Here is a 17,724-nt window from a genome sequence, read left to right as displayed (position 1 = left end):
AGGTTAAAATAAAACTTTTTTTTAGATTAAACACATTCAGTTTGAAAAAAGTTTGAAATGATGTTAATGTATGCCATTTATATAAATAGATAATCTTGTACAGGTAGCTTAAGTTTGACTCAATTTTGGTTTTAATCTTTATTTAGATAACCTTGTTCATATAAAAACAGTTGGACATGATTTTGATGTTATACTAGTAACACTATAATTTTATTTTTAGATGACCTCGTTCAAGTAGAAAAAGAATATGGCACTATGATTGAAATGCAGAAACAAGAATTTGAGGAACAAATATTTAAACTTAAACAAGAAATATTTGTTCTGCAAGCAAAGGTAAAAATGTCAAAATCAAAACAAAGATTTTGATCAAAATATTTGATTCAGTTCAGATTATCTGTGAAATTACATGATCTCATAAGAACTGTGGATGGTAAGGCTGATTTCAATATGGAGATGTCAGTAAATGTTTATGCATGAAATAACTACACAGCAACATAAATTTTTTTAAAGAGGTCAACATACCTTCTTCAACAACACACAGGTTATATAAAAAGACCAATAAAATTTAGAATGAAAATGGGAAATGTATCAAAGAGACAACAACCCGACCAAAGAGCAGATAAAAACTGAAGATCACTGAAGGCTACCAATGGGTCTTCAATGCAGCCAGAAAATCCCACACCGAGAAGTGTGCTTTAGCTGGCCCTTAACAAAAATGTATACTTGTTCAGTGATAATGGACAGCATACTTAAGATATAACTACTAAATATATAAAAGAAACTAAAATTGAAAATCATACAAGACTAACAAAGGCCAGAGGCTCCTGACTTGGGACATGCACAAAAATGTGGCAGGGTGAAACATGTTTTTTGAGATCTCCCCCTCCCCATACCTCTAGCCAATGTAGAAAAAACAAACACATAGCAATACTCACAGTAAAACTAAGTTTAACAGAAGTCTGAGTCTGATGTCAGAATAGGTTACAAAAGAAACTAAACAAAATGACAATGATACATAAATTAACAAAGGACTATTAGCAGTTGCTGACATTCCAGCTCCAGAACTCAATTAAACTGTTTAAAAGATTAAATCTTTATCATATGAATATTAAGCACTATCTCTCCCGTTAGGTGTTAAGTATTATACCATCATAAAACATATGAGAAGAATGTAACCTGTAACATTGTTTTTTCTTCTTCATACAGGTACCTGAGGATGAGACTGAAATAAGAAAGAAAATGGTGGAAGGTTTGACTGATGGAGCCAGTAAAGGACAGGTTGAACGGTTTGAGAAGGAGCTCAAGGAACAGGAAACACTGTTGGAAGGATACCAGCAGGAAAACAAAAAACTGTATCAACAATTAAAGACGTCACAAAAACAGTCTAAACAGGCAGAGGAAAGAATGTTTAAAGAAAACCAAAAGATGGCAACAGAAGTGTCAAATCTTAGGTTTGTGCTTGTTATAATCAAATTTGAGATTTGTTTAGGATTTTTATAGTGACCCTAAAATTGTTATGATGCAACTATAACTATGAAACTTGATAAAAAAAAATCATTTTGTAATGCCTCCAAATTGTCTACCTTTCAGAAATATACATTTAAATGCAACATGCAGATTTCAAAGATCATAGCAACTACAAACCAATGAGGAATCGAATGATCTTGCAACGATATATTTGGTAAACAATAAAAAATGCAAATATTTAGATTATACTTCCAAAAAGAAAGTGAGAAACTAAAATTTCATTACAAAATAAAAGGGAGACAATTTTAAAAGAGGGGATTTTAAGTAATCACCCTTGAAATGTCTGATTTATGCAAATTTCCCATTTTTAGGTATTTTTCTTTGAAAGTGATATTTGAAAGATGAAAATGAGAATTGCTGAAAAATTCCAATGAATAAGATTCATGTATTCTGAAAATTAAAAAAAACGTATTCTGGAATTATCTCCCCTAATAAATTAATAGATATAGTATAAGGGTAATACATGGTGATATTAAAAGAAGACATGGTATGATTTCAAATGAAACAACTTTCCACATGAAACCGAATGACACAAAAATTAACAACTATAGGTCACTGTTTGGCAGTTTACAATGAGTATTAAAAGCTACTTGTTATACAATATTTTATTGTTGAATTCATTTTTTACATATTTTAGTGTTTCTTTAAAGCATAAAATTCAATACATGTTTCTCTATTCAGGACTCTTCTTGAAAGACAAGAAGTGGCATACAAGAACAAAGGTGTGATCACCAGCTTACCAGTTCAGCAAAACATAGCGGCAGGGAATACAGAAGGAGGGGCAGTACTGGGGGCAGGGAAGATAGCTATATTAGAGGCAGAGTTTAAAGAGGCCAAGGTTAGTATAACAAAACATAGCGGCAGGGATTACAGAAGAAGGGGCAGACCTGGGGGCAGGGAAGATAGCTATATTAGAGGCAGAGTTTAAAGAGGCCACGGTTAGTATAACAAAACATAGCGACAGGGATTACAGAAGGAGGGGCAGACCTGGGGGCAGGGAAGATAGCTATATTAGAGGCAGAGTTTAAAGAGGCCAAGGTTAGTATAACAAAACATAGCGGCAGGGAATACAGAAGGAGGGGCAGTACTGGGGGCAGGGAAGATAGCTATATTAGAGGCAGAGTTTAAAGAGGCCAAGGTTAGTATAACAAAACATAGCGGCAGGGAATACAGAAGGAGGGGCAGTACTGGGGGCAGGGAAGATAGCTATATTAGAGGCAGAGTTTAAAGAGGCCAAGGTTAATATAACAAAACATAGCGGCAGGGAATACAGAAGGAGGGGCAGTACTGGGGGCAGGGAAGATAGCTATATTAGAGGCCGAGTTTAAAGAAGCCAAGGTTAGTACAGCATAACATTGCTGCTGGGATTCTGACGGAGGGGTAGTACCAGGGAGAGGGAAGATCACCATATTAGAGGCAAAGGTTTATATAATAGTACAAAAATCTAAAACATAGCCTCTCCACAAAATATATAATGCAGGAAATCCTGAAACATTGCTGAAAAAAAGCAGAGGATACAAAAATGTATATGTAGACAACACCAAGGCATCTAAAGACTAAGTAACAGGAATGTCTTTAAAAAAGGAGAATCACAGGTGCTATTGAAAGATACGCAATTCTGTAGCAGTAGCAGTTATAAGAAATACTTTAAGAGATTATAGAATAGAGGGTAAAATTTGAACTATTTAAAAAATTAATTAAGTGTGTATGACAAAACAGGTAACGGAGAATTTGTTCATATTAAAGGCAAGGGATATTCTCATAAGACACATGTCTAGTTACTATATCATACTCCAAAGTGCCAGGGTCTTTACAAATTGTGAATACTGTTCACTTTTTAAGATCTGTATGAAATTAATGGGGAAATTATCTGCTGTATACTAATAAATATTTTTGATTGATTTATACCAGTCAAATGCCACATTGACACATGTTGGCTTTATAATTACATGTAAATGATGAATAATTTTACAGAGACAGGAGGAAAATGCCAAAAGAGAATTATCAGTCCTCCAGAAAACTAAGGTGGAATTAGAACAACACATTGATCAGATTATTAAAGAAAAAGAACAACTCAGGAAAAAACTGGAGGAATCTAAAGGATTAAAGTCTGAGGAGGCTAAGGTATGACAGTAAACAAAAAATAACAATTAGTAGATTAGATTAAAATGTTAGTATATAGTCATATAAGAAATTTTACAACATATGAATAAATGGGGATGAAGGATGGTTTAATGCTAAAGGTGCAGTGGTGAATATTTCATACATAAACATGTAAATGACCTGAAAAATGATTTGAAAGTGCATTCCCTGCATACTGGGGATACATTATTATTTGTTAGATACCAATTTTCGTGGGTTTCGTGGATACAGGTGAACCATGAATTAAAATGTTTAACAAAATACAAATTTCTATAAAGTTGTATCCAGATTATGGCAGAACCACAAAATCACATATCCATGAAAATGCAAGGTTTCCGCAATCCACAAAAAATTGGCAACCACAAAAATAAATGAATCAAGTCATACTAGACAATGGCCATCACCTGCTGGAGAAGGGTTCTAAATGTGCTAGTTCATAAGGTAAAAGTCCTCAGGGAGAGAATTCTCATTTTGAGCCAAAATAGTTTGTGTTTGCTCCTAAATGCATCAAGCTTGGCAGATTAGCAGCAAATTGACAAAATTTCCAAGTCCTTTTGGATTGCCAGGCTTAAGACGAACAGAAAACTTGTTGATACTTTGAAAATCAAAGTATCATGCATTGCATCAAAGAAACTGTTGTTTTGCTTCATAACATACATATCTTGTAAACTTTTCTGAACGTGAATAAAAGTTGGTGTGGAGTATAACCCAATGAGACCACCAACAACCAAGAAAAAAACCAGTTCACCTCTTTATGGCACCATACAGACTTTAAAAACAAACTCTGAAAGTCACACAAGATTTTGTGTTCCCTTTAGAGACACCTTTTGTTGTTCCAAACTTGTTAAGTAGACCTAGTATAATGTATTTACACATATTCTTAGTCTTCTTATTAACACAGATTACCTAAATTCTGTTTCACATAAATGCTTAAAAAGGACTGATGAAACCAAGGTTTTGGCAAACACAATGCTGACTAAAGATTTATTTCCCTTTACATGGTTTTGTAGGAAATAGAGGAAAAATACATAAAGGAGAATGAAAGAATCTCACGAAAGCTGAAGTGGTATGCTGAAAATCAACAAATCCTCGACAAAGATGCTAAAATACTGAAAGAAAAGGAGGAGGAAATAGCTAAGCTCAAAGTCAGAATAGAAGAGTTAAAATCTGAGGTATGTTGACATTTAATATCGTGTATCTATCTACAAAAAAATGAACACTTTCACATATTGATCTTATTTTAAGTATGTGGGTCTTCTTTGATATTTGTGACTGTGTCCTTGTTGTTTTGGTTTGCAGACTTTTGACGAAATTACAGGCTTTTGAAAATTTGTGAGGGATCATTCTTGTCAAACTGACACAACCTCATTTTTAATAAATTTCCATTAAATATTCAGGTACATGGTATAAGACTTTGGTAAGATATTTTTCATCCATTTATTTCCATTCTAGACGGGAAAAAAGAAAGAAGAAAACAAAACGAGAGCCAAGGAGAGAGCAAATGATGCAAAGAAAATTCAGGATTTGCAACGACAGGTAAGACTATGAAATAAACCATTGTAGGCCAAAGCTATAACAGAGGATTCCCAGGATTATGAAGTGTTCTTTTCTAATTGTGAAAATTAAAATACAAAATGAAATGATAATCTAATAATCAATTTTTATCGGTTGTAAATTTAGAATGATAATAATTTACACATGGGGTATCTTCTAATTAAACATAGGTAAAAGAGATGGAGCAGATTATCCGTCGACGACATCCAAACTCTCTGCCGGCTCTGATTATGACAGCTGCCATTGCTTCTGATGAGAAACCAGGGTCATTAGAAAGAACTCCCACTGTCATTGTGTTGGAAAATCAACTAAAGAAGTTAGAATCTGAGCTGGAAACAAAAGACCAAGAGTCAGAGAGAATGCTGAGATCTGTAGAACAGAAATATCACACAGTCAAGGTAATTTATTTGTTCCTAATTTGAACATTATTAACAACCCAAGAAAATACTTTTGAATTGGTACTAAATGCTTCTAGGCTTATAACACTGATGACTATAAGCAAAGACTGTAGCCGTAATTATATTTCTGATCAGGGTGGCTTGTTTTCATGGGAACTATTACTGTTGGAGCTAGAACAAAACTTGAAATGCTAATGTAACAAAGCATGGTTTATATTTGTTTCAGTTTGACATGATCTCATTGTGAATATTGTTAAAAAAAACCAAGTTGAACTTTGAATATCTAATTCCCTGTTTAGTTTGATGAGGCATATAAACAGTAGTGTTAAATGGTTAGTTAAAAAATTGATTTAAACAATTTTTGGATTCTATTTCCTTACCTGGCTACATACTATAAAAGTGCATATTTTCTGGTTTTGTATTTCGTCAATTCCAATCCTCAAACTTTTGGTGTTTGGATTAAATTCCCAAAATCTAAACGCCTGTAATATTGATTTGTGCAATGTATTTCATTAGGGGAAATATCAGGACATTTAAATATTGTTAAAATAGGCCAGACACCAAATTGCAATATTTACAGTATTTTGTCCTGTTTCAGTTACAATATGAAGATAGGATAAAAGATTTGGAGGCTCAGCTTCACCTCTACAAGAGACCTGATGATAACTCACTAAAGGAATATGACCACCCACATACCAGTACCCTAGCTGTACAGAGAGAGTTAGACAGTGTCAGAGAAAGATATAAAAAACAAGTAGCTGAACTGCAGGCTGAAATAAATAACCTTAATAATGAACTAAATAAAACTAAAACGTCACAAGAAGGTAGGATATATAGTTAAAGAAATAGATAGAAGCTAGTTTTTGACATTTTCAAAATTCTAGAGCTTTCAAAATGAATACAATGAATATTTTCAGTTGAATTTTAGTGAAAACTGAAACTCTATGATAAGAGTAAAATGATGTTACATCATCTCCATAAAAAGTTTGTATTTAGTTTCTATTTTTGATTTTTTTGTGTTTTTACACCACTTTTGGGTTATTTCATGGCAGCCACTATTTATTGGTGGCAATAAAGAAATATATTAAAAATTGTTTCTGATTTTAGTTTCAATGAAAAATGAACTGAAGATGTCGAAGGATCAAGAGGCAGATTTAAAGAACCAAGTAAAAGTCTTTCGTGCAGAGATTGAGAGTAAAAACCATGACCTTCAAATCTTACAAAAATCCATAGAGAGGCTGAGGAAAGAAAAGCATCTGTACCTTGTCAATGGTTTTACCAATGATACAGGTAAACTTGAAATGTATATTATTAAACTGTACTCTTAGAGTGCACTTGATTAAGATGAATAATGTCTCTACAGTGATGATTAAAAAAAAAAAATTTAAAGGAGTAGGTGCATTACGCCCTAGTTTTGGCCCAAGAAAATGAAATGTTTGATAACTATTTCAAATTGGCACATAACGTTTAGAAATGCATAGGGTCAAGAAATATAAATGAAAAACATTAAGATTTTTATCTGATGACATCAGAATTACGTCATAATATGTACTGTTTTCACAAAAACGATGAAAAATACAGAATTTATGCAGTTTTCTGACTTTATTTCTGTTGTGGAAACATCATGCGCAGCCGAGAAACAACAAAATAATTTAACTGAAGCTTTATTATAACTATTGGCATTATCTCACCGAATATAAAGTTGTTTCTTGGGTGCACACATACTTTTTCAGTCTAAAATATACTTCAAATTTGATGAAAAAACAAGGAAAATTACGAAATTTAACAAAATATGCAAATAAGGTTATGATTTGTTGCCATGGTAACTTGTTCGATGTCAAATTTGTTTTGTTTTTCTTAGTACCTTATACTTTAGAAAAGTTTTCAGTAATTTAAGAATATGTATGATAACTTTAAAATTTGCAGTAATTTATGGCCCCTACTCCTTTGTCGGAAAGCTAAGTTTATTTTAATCAACCAAAAGTTTTTTGAAGGGCAACTGTTTTAAAAAACTTTTTTTTCTTTCTATTGAGTTTTTTCAATGTCTGCTTGACCTTATTATGGTATTCTAAAGGTCTTCTTTTGTACAATTTTTTGTCAGCTAAACTACCGTTTGTCTTTTTATCATGCTTTTTTATTTATTTTTTTATAAGAATTTTTTTTGGGGGGAGGGAGAGGTTGTGAATGATTTTATGTTCTTTTTATACATGTAGTTGGAACAGTATGCCTTGAGCCAGATAAATCAATTGATTAGGTAATGTCCTCCGATCCTTTTATTTTTGAATTATCTAGTTTAAAAAAAATAGAGATAAATGTTCTACAAATTGTTTCATTTTACATTCCATTAAAATATTTATTAAGATACTACTACAGTATGTCTAATATGTGATACATTGCATCGGCCTTCCTCCTTCAGATAGCAACCCAAAACCAAAAACAAAACCCAGAATACATTTAAAGTTCAACTATGTGTTTTTTTATTGTTAGATAAAAATAAGAAGATGAAAGGTAAAGGAAAGACTAGAAAGATGGATGAAGATGAAACAGAAGTTTTATCTGAAATGAACGGATTTACAGACAGAGTGAATGAAAAACAATATGAACCTGAAACATTTGCTGATAGAACTCATATATCTGATGTGATAAAAGAAAATGAAGTGTTAAAATCAAAGGTAGGATTTACTCTCTGAGCCTTCATGTATGATGTTGTAAAGTGAAAAATGAATTGAACTTGTCTCAAAAGTGAAGTTAGTGTTGCCTGAAACATCCCAATGTTCACAATTGTGAATATGATAGCTGTTTTAAGGAAATTTGTGACTTGTGTGAAGAAATAAACATTTTGTCACCATTTGTTTCCAACTAACAACAAAGGGAAATAATCCATTCATTAAAATTTCGGGTAAACTCAGCACATGACCAACTCAAACCACGACAGGACAAAACTGTTTAACTAAAAATCATGTCACAAAAAATAAAATGAAAAAATAAAACAAAATGGAAATACTTACCTACCTACCCTATTTTTTTTTTAAAGTATGTAACCTTAAACAGACATATATTTTTTTTGGCCTAATATTTGCCATTGGATAAACAGCAGTTATCAATCATACAATCAACTTAAGTCCCTAATAATCACCAATAAATCTTAACGTCTTTTTATAGAAATCAGTTGGTATCTGATAGACTGACTCTTAATTAGTAATACTTAAAATGATCATTAGAAAAGCTGATTCATTAAAATATACGAATATTTGATAGAATAAGAGTGTACAGAGAGTTACTTCTGTGACTTCTCACTCAGTTCAAGGGAAATTTCTCTTGATGCCCCATTCAATTTAAGGAAATAAATCTTGCTTCCTTCATTTAGTTAAAGGAAAATTACTATTACTAACTAACAGAATGAATAAATTGTCATAATATATCTCTTATTAGGTTGATGAACTACAGCTAGAGGTTGATACACATAGGATTGAATTACAGAAATATCAAGCTCATTTTGAAGATAAGAATCGTAAAACAAGAGAAAAATATGAAGAACAGGTACCAGTGACATATATATGTAGATTTATTAGAATGAGTTATTATAATCTATGGAATTAAGGACTATGTTTGGTAAAATGCAAAGTGTTTGTTAATAACAATAATTTTGTATCCCTAAGTATTTGATCCATATTGTGATCAATACTTGGATGAAAGTTAAGCACATTAATGATTTAATTGTAAAATGGTGTGATAAAAGCATGATACACTTTTAAATGATTGACTTTTAAACAATTTATGATGAGGTTTGGAATGGGATACTAAATTGGAGTTCCTTAAGGGATTTGTTATCGTAATTTTTTGTGAAAAAGATAAATTGCATGTTGAGATCACTTCCATAGAAAAAAGTTACATCAGTTTGAGTTTGAGTTTCGCCTTGGTCAATATAAAGACTGTAACTCATATAGCATTAAGTAGGAAGAGCAAAGACTGCTTGTCCCGTATCAGAAAAAATTGTAAGGTAGGGTGACATGTCTTCCTGCACACCGTTGAGAAATAGCAAGTTAAAAATCAGGCTCAGTTTGTCTGTCTTGTATACTCATATAACAGTAACATGATTGATTGATTGTTGGTTGCTTTACACCGCATTAGCACAAAAAGGCTATCTCTTCGCGATAGGTAATTCAAATATTTTTAGTTAAAACAAAAATGTGAATTGAAATGGGAAATGTGACAAAGAGACAACAACCTGACCATAGAAATGACATATTTTTAAAATCAGACAAAAGGTACTTCAATAAACTAAAATTCTAGACTAAAGCAAATTGAATAATTTACAAATAAAAATCAACAGTAAGATAACTTGATAAAAATATCACCCTAACATGTTCTTGTCCTGTAAATGCATGGTTTTTGTCAATAGATGTTAAACTGCCATCTCATGGAAATAAAGTAACCATGAAGGTAAATAAAAGCTGCCTTTCTATTTAGTTTGTTCCTCTTAATATAACCTTGTGGGTCGATTATATATTTTTATGATAAAACAAATATAGTAGCATTTTTGAGTTTGAGTTTCGCCTTGGTCAATATAAAGACTGTAAATCATATAGATAAGGAGGAAGAGCAAAGACTGCTTGCCCCGAGTCAGAATAATTTGTAAAAGTAAGATGACATGTAATCCTGCAGACTGTTGGGAAATAGCAAGATAAAAATCAGGCTCAGTTTGTCTGTCTTGTATACTCGTATCACAGTAACATGATTGATTGATTGTTGGTTGCTTTACACCGCATTAGCACAAAAAGGCTATCTCTTCGCGATAGATGATTCAAATATTTTTAGTTAAAACAAAATTGTGAATTGAAATGGGGAATGTGACAAAGAGACAACAACCTGACCATAGAAATGACATATTTTTAAAATCAGACAAAAGGTACTTCAATAAACTAAAATTCTAGACTAAAGCAAATTGATTATTTACAAATAAAAATCAACAGTCAGATAACTTGATAGAAATATCACCCTAACATGTTGTTGTCCTGTAAATGCATGTTTTTTGTCACTTGACATTAACTGCCATCCAATCACCAATCAAAATTGAACTATTTGTTGTATATAGTTAAAATGTCTTGAAATTCACTTTTTCACAGATTGGTGTACTAAGATCTTCACACCAGAGGGAGCTACAGAAATTTTTGGCGGACAACGCTTTACAACATTCTGCCTCTAAAATGGCAGAGTTACAATCAAAAACAGATGCTCAACAGGTAAGCATTCATTAGATAAGAAGATGTGGTATGAATGCCAATGAGACAGCTCTCCATCCAAGTTACAGTGAGTTAAAAGTAATCAACTATAGGTCAAAGTAATCTGAACCTTCTTTTCTGTTTTATAATTTTATAAAAAATTTATATTCATCTTTCTGTGGTAATGGCTTGCACATCTGATGAATTAAACAGTAAATTATTAAAATAAATGATCATAAATTTCTTTTTTTTTTAGGTGATGATAAAACATTTGAAAGAGCAGTTAAATAAATCACATTTAGATTCAGAACACCTTTCTATACTTCGAATACAGAATGCCAGTTTAGAAAACCAAATTGACAAACTGAAAGAGGAAGTACATGAGGCAAAGAAATTCCACACTCCAGTAAGTACTGTAACTCTGGTGATATATCTTAACCCCTTTATCAGGAAATTTGTCTTGAATTGCACAAAATAAAAGGGGTCAATTGAGACATTAGTTATTTGCTTGTTTTCTACTTTAACATACAGATAGGAATTTAGAAAAGTATATTTTTACTTCACTTCTCATTATTTAAACATCTCTGGCATGCCTTTGAAATATTTTTATGCCCCACCTACGATAGTAGAGGGGCATCAAGTTTTCTGGTCTGTGCCTCCGTTTGTCCGTATGTCCGTTCGTCCGTCCGTCTGTGACTCCCTTCGTCCGTCCGCTTCAGGTTAAAGTTTTTGGTCAAGGTAGTTTTTGAAGAAGTTGAAGTCCAATCAACTTGAAACTTAGTACACTTGTTCCCCATGATATGATCTTTCTAATTTTAATGCCAAATTATAGTTTTGACCCCAATTTCATGGTCCACTGAACATAGAAAATAATAGTGTGAAGTTCAGGTTAAAGTTTTTGGTCAAGGTAGTTTTTGATGAAGTTAAAGTTACATCAACTTGAAACTTAGTACACATGTTCCCTATGATATGATCTTTCTAATTTTAATGCCAAATTATAGTTTTGACCCCAATTTCATGGTCCACTGGACATAGAAAATAATAGTGTGAAGTTCAGGTTAAAGTTTTTGGTCAAGGTAGTTTTTGATGAAGTTAAAGTTACATCAACTTGAAACTTAGTACACGTGTTCCCTATGATATGATCTTTCTTATTTTAATTCCAAATTAAAGTTTTGACCCCAATTTCATGGTCCACTGAACATAGAAAATGATAGTGCGAGTGGGGCATTCGTGTACTATGGACACATTCTTGTTGTTTTTGCTGTCCTATTGACATTTTGATGTATAAAATTTATAGTGTTATTTTCGTTAACTTGCATTTGGTTGATAATCCCCTAGAGAATAATCATCCCAGTAGTTCTTGCTTTGGTACTGACATGATTTATAACACTTGCGAGAATAATATTTATTAAGAAACTAAGGTTTCAACTCCCTGAAGCACTTAAGTTGGCCTTACCTTAATTTGGCTCTTCTTTTCAATTTTCTTCTAGTCATAAAGCTCCTTAAATTTCTACTTATTTAAACATCTCTGTCTTTCAAATGCTTAGGTTTGAAGGTTTCTAATAAAGGTAAGCCAAGCAAAGAGTTTTGAATGCTTACAATTTATTATAGGATTAAACACCTTTTTAAAGGAATTTATTGGTGTATTAAACTTGACCAATTCACTCACAAACAAATAAAAGTTATTATGCCCCACCTACGATAGTAGAGGGGCATTATGTTTTCTGGTCTGTGCGTCCGTTAGTCCGTCCGTCCTTTCGTCCGTTCGTTCGTTCGTTCGTCCATCTGTCCCGCTTCAGGTTAAAGTTTTTGGTCAAGGTAGTTTTTGATGAAGTTGAAGTCCAATCGACTTCAAACTTAGTATACATGTTCCCTATGATATGATCTTTTTAATTTTAATGCCAAATTAGAGGGTTTACCCCAATTTCACGGTCCACTGAACATAGAAAATGATAGTGCGAGTGGGGCATTCGTGTACTGGGGACACATTCTTGTTTTATGATATGTTTGTGAGTGACTTGGTACAGTTTATACACCAATAAATTCCTTTAAAAAGGTGTTTAATCCTCATGATTCTTTAAAATTGGAGATACAGAATTTATTTTTCAACACTCGTAACCTCTATCACACGTAAATTGTATATTGGTGTCATTGAATAGACCAGGCGCATGAATACATGTGTTGGTTAACGTAAAAATGTGTGATCAATGAAATTTGCAATTTGATAAATAATAAAGTGCAAAAACTCTTATTATCATTCAAATGGATGTTTCGTGTTAGTACCTAATTTAAAAACAATAAAAGCGAAGTAAAAACATATTTTGTTAACATGGATCCAGATTGTGTCATTAACGCCGCTATCTTGTTTACATTGGTTACAAAAAGAAGTTTGGTCAACGTCGTCTATTGAAAAATAAACAACGTCAAGAACAACTACCAGAAGTCCTCTCAAACAATCATATCAACGTATACCCTAATATGCACATCATATAAGAATTATTGAATAATATTTTTATTTATTTGATGTGAATATTTATAGGAAAAAAAATGTAGGATTGTTTTTTGTGTAGTATGCCCTTACTGTTGAAAGGAGTGTTGACTAGGAGTGCCTAGCCTATTAAAGTTGCCTAGGTGTGCCTTGCCAATATATTGACTTGGAGTGCCTTGCCTATATATTGAATAGAAGTGCCCTCCATAAATGTTGACTAAGAGTGCCTTGCCTAAATGTTTTGCCTTTATAATGTTATACGTATTTTTGTTTGTTTTAGGAAATGAAACATTTTGAATCAATTCAGCAGAAGATCATTCAAATGGAGAAAAAACGTGAAACACGAGAACTTGAACTGCAACAAATTATAAAAAATGCCAAACACACAGCTTCAGTGGAAATGGACCAGGAAGCAAATAAATGGAAAGGAATTGTTGATTCTAAAAATAGCGAAATCCAAAGATTTAGAACAGAATTAGATTCCATATTAGACGTTTTAAAATTACTCCAAAAACAAGGAGTTGTAATACCTGTCAGTGCAGCAGTGTCATAGCAGTAGCTCTTTAGTAGTTTTATTAATTTAAAATTTGTATTAATATTCCGTCCTATATATTTTCAAGAGATTGAAAACTTTATATTATGGTATTCTTTATTATATAACTGTAGTCCATGATCTGTTTTAAGAAAAGACAAACAAATAATAATAAGGAAAAGAGGAAAACTTATATTTGGTATTAATTTAAAAAATATTTTTGTCAATTATTTGACCAATGTGTTGAACTTCTTTTTAAGAATTATGCAGATGTTGTGGTTGTATCAATAATAAAATTTCTACACAATTTAATGATGTGGTGCATTCTATTTGTCACATGTGTATTTTTGTTTATGTTTCATAAAACAACACGTTTTATAACTGTTCATATACCGGTACCTCATTTCATGGAATTGAAATTGCTCAATATATCTTGCTTGTTACATGCAACTTTTCACTGAAATCTTTATAATTTTTTTCCCTCATCTGTTTTATTTTTTATGCACCACCTACAATAGTAGAAGGTGTTATTTGCTAATCAGTGTAACAAACTGAGTTGGATTTGTATTTGCAAGAACATAATACTGGGAGATTTCTTGACACTTTTTGTTTTGTTTAACAATGTATGTTGAATATGGGTCCTTTTTCAAACTATCATTTTTTATTTTCAAAATCTTAGGAATGTTGCAAAAAAATTTTCGAAGAGTATTGGAACTTGAAATTTATGTGTTTTTTTGATTGATTCTATGTGAATAAAAATCACCAATTTGTATGTTACCCTTAAGGCCTTTTAAATTTCTGAGAAAACAATAGGTAATTCTTATTATGTGAGCAGTTGTTTCCCCTTTATTTCCCCTAGAACGTTTAGAGTTGCCTCATTTAAGAGTTGTTCACTCTGTATACCATTTGGAAGTTCCTGGTTTTTTTTTAATACTGTTTTAAAAACTTATATAATATGTACTTTTGTATGATGTTGTACTTTATAAAACATGTCAAATGTTAAATCAACCTGATTAAAGGGAGATAATTTCTTAAGAATTGTCTCCTTATCAGTACTAGAATTATTTATTAGATATCTTCTTGAAATGACTATAATGACCACTACTTAGAGAGGTTTTGTATGATGTTGTAAGACATACAAAAGTTGTGTCAAATACTTAGTTTTGTTTTAGTTTTATTACATATTTTATGTTATTTATCATTATCATTATTTTACATATTGTTCAAAATTGTATACATGAAATGAAAATATTTATAATAAATTTACAATTATATATTTGTATATTTTATAAATTCAGTAGAACTTTACTTTGACCTTTATCTTATTTACTTCAAATATCTGTAAGGATTCTGGGTCATTACTAAATTTACCAAAACCATTTTTTCGTTTCATTTCCCTGAAAAAGGTTTTAAGTCACATATCTCACTGAAATAATTTATCATAGTATGACCATTTTTGACTATTATAGCCATGTTAAAGGTACTTTTTACAATTTACAAATATATATTTAGTTATGTTCTCAGCAAAATGATTAAGAATTTTCTGAATATGCAAATGAAATTTATCTCATTAAACGGAACATTCATAATGACAGATATATCCCATTTTGTCCCATGTGTAACACGTTGCAGGGGACATGAAAATACCGGGCGTCCGGTTTTGTTAGCGCTCTCACATGTACAATTCTTGCCAGATGTTTATGAAACTTTTATCATAGGTTTATATCAGCAATGTTTTGGCGAATTTGAAAACCAATGCCGATCAATAATTTTTAGAAGAGTAATGCCCCTTGGAAATATTATTCATATCGACAATTGCCTTGTGTGCTCTCTGATGTGTACAGTTCTTACCTATACAGATGCCCTATGTTATGAGGTTTCCATTTGTCATATGTCCTTTGTCCTTGACCCCATTTTCAAGGTTCAGTCACTGGTTTGAAAAAAAAACCAACATTTAATGGTTTTTGTCATTTGAATTTATCACTTATGAGTAATAAAATGATTTAATTTGGTATATGGGATCCTTGCAGGGTCTTCATGTCTAGCAGACAGGATTCATATGACATCGACCTCATTTTATTGATCAAGGATCAATTATCAAAGTCAAAAGTTACATGATAAAGTCTGTTTCTCAGATACTATAAGCACTAGGTAAACTATATTTGATGTATGAAATGATTGTAAGGTGTATATTTCAGAATGGCAGGTTTCATTTTAACATGAACTTATTTTCATGGTTCATTGATCAATGTTTTGTGTGTTGGTCTGTTTTTTGGATACAATAAATGATAGGTTAGCTGTGTCTGGTGTTATTGGAATGATTATCGGGTATACATGTCACTCTGGCAGGGTTCATCTTGACCTTGTCTTCATAAACATGGATGATAGATAAAATGAAGTTTATTTGCCATTGGTAGTAAACCCTTCATCTGAATGACTTTCTACATTATGATAAGTAAAGCAGTGTGTACTGTTGTCCTCTTTACACGTGGAATGACATATTGGGGATATAGGACATCATAGCAATACTGACAACAATACCTTTCTCGCCGGCCAAAATAATAAAGAAGCAAGTCTACAAGGTAAATTACTCCTGTTGTTTTAAAGATATTAAAAATGATTTCATATGTTTAAAAAAGAATGCAGATGTGAGCTTTCTCATCACTTGGCGTCCGTCATCATCGTCCGTTAACTTTTACAAAAATCTTCTCCTCTGAAATTACTACGCCAAATTTAACCAAACTTGGCCACAATCAACAATAGGGTATCTAGTTTAGATAAATGGAGAATGTGTCCCTATGGACACAGATGATTCCCCCGCTTGCATACAACATTATAAAAGAACATAACTCAAGAACAATAAAAGTGACGCTACACAAATTTGTACTTAATCTGAGTGGTAATAAGTATTGTGTATAGGTTTCATAATATTTGGTTGGGGCAAACTTAAGTTACAGAACGGAAACTAAAAATTTTGAAATGATTAAAGTGAGGCCACCAAAATTCAACTTGATCTGTGTTTTGTGGTTAAAAGCATTGTGTATAAGTTTCTATCATTTGGTTGAGGCAACATAAGTTAGAGAACAGAAACTAAAATTTTGCAATTTTTCCATTTATAAAGGGGCATAATTCTAGAACGGTTAAAGTGACGCCACTAAAATTCCAACTTGATCTGTGTTTTGTGTTAATAAGCATTGTGTATAAGTTTCATAACATTTGGCTGAGGCAATCTTGTTAGAAAAAGGAAACTAAAAATTTTGTAATTTTTCCATTTATAAAGGAGCATAACTCTAGAACGGTTAGAGTGACACTACCAAAATTCAAACTTGATCTGTATTTTATGGTAATAAGCATTGTGTATAAGTTTCATAATATTTGGTTGAGACAAACTTAAGTTAAAGAACGGAAACTTTTTTTGTTGCAATTTTTCCATTTATTAAGGGGTATAACTCTAGAACGGTTAAAGTGACACCACTTAAATTCAAACGTGATCTGTGTTTTGTGGTAATAAGCATTGTGTATAAGTTTCAAAACATTTGGCTGAGGCTAACTTGTAAGAGAAAGGAAACTAAAAATTTCGCAATTTTCCATTTATAAAGGGGTATTACTCTAAAACTGTTACAGTGACGCTACCAAAATTCATACTTGATCTGTGTTTTCTGGTAATAAGCATTGTGTATAAGTTTCATAACATTTGGTTGAGGCAAACTCAAATTAGGGGACGGAAAACAATTTTGGGATCTTAACCTAATGAACATTTTTACTCCATGTCAGATTTGCTCTAAATGTTTTAGTTTCAGAGATATAAGCCAAAAACTGCATTTTACCCCTATGTTCTATTTTTAGCCATGTAGGGTGAGC

General features: G+C 32.0%; 1 protein-coding gene across 1 annotated transcript in view; it reads left to right on the top strand.

Annotated features, from left to right (window-relative positions):
• LOC143049637 (centrosomal protein of 162 kDa-like) overlaps window positions 1-15,156 on the top strand; it is a 47,014-nt gene extending 31,858 nt beyond the window's left edge. The window contains exons 22-35 of the mRNA XM_076223237.1: window positions 221-333; window positions 1,207-1,451; window positions 2,209-2,365; window positions 3,502-3,651; window positions 4,680-4,841; window positions 5,122-5,205; window positions 5,394-5,621; window positions 6,220-6,445; window positions 6,729-6,911; window positions 8,109-8,293; window positions 9,054-9,161; window positions 10,748-10,864; window positions 11,100-11,249; window positions 13,612-15,156. Of these exons, the coding sequence (XP_076079352.1) occupies window positions 221-333; window positions 1,207-1,451; window positions 2,209-2,365; window positions 3,502-3,651; window positions 4,680-4,841; window positions 5,122-5,205; window positions 5,394-5,621; window positions 6,220-6,445; window positions 6,729-6,911; window positions 8,109-8,293; window positions 9,054-9,161; window positions 10,748-10,864; window positions 11,100-11,249; window positions 13,612-13,884 (2,381 nt within the window). The 3' untranslated portion in view covers window positions 13,885-15,156. The remainder of the gene's footprint in view (window positions 1-220; window positions 334-1,206; window positions 1,452-2,208; window positions 2,366-3,501; window positions 3,652-4,679; window positions 4,842-5,121; window positions 5,206-5,393; window positions 5,622-6,219; window positions 6,446-6,728; window positions 6,912-8,108; window positions 8,294-9,053; window positions 9,162-10,747; window positions 10,865-11,099; window positions 11,250-13,611) is intronic.
• The last annotated feature ends 2,568 nt before the right edge of the window (window positions 15,157-17,724 follow it).

This window comes from Mytilus galloprovincialis, chromosome 10 (genome assembly GCF_965363235.1).
Source record: "Mytilus galloprovincialis chromosome 10, xbMytGall1.hap1.1, whole genome shotgun sequence".
Taxonomy (NCBI): domain Eukaryota; kingdom Metazoa; phylum Mollusca; class Bivalvia; order Mytilida; family Mytilidae; genus Mytilus; species Mytilus galloprovincialis.
Note: the sequence above shows the minus strand (reverse complement) of the source record. Positions and strands in the feature narration are given on the sequence as shown.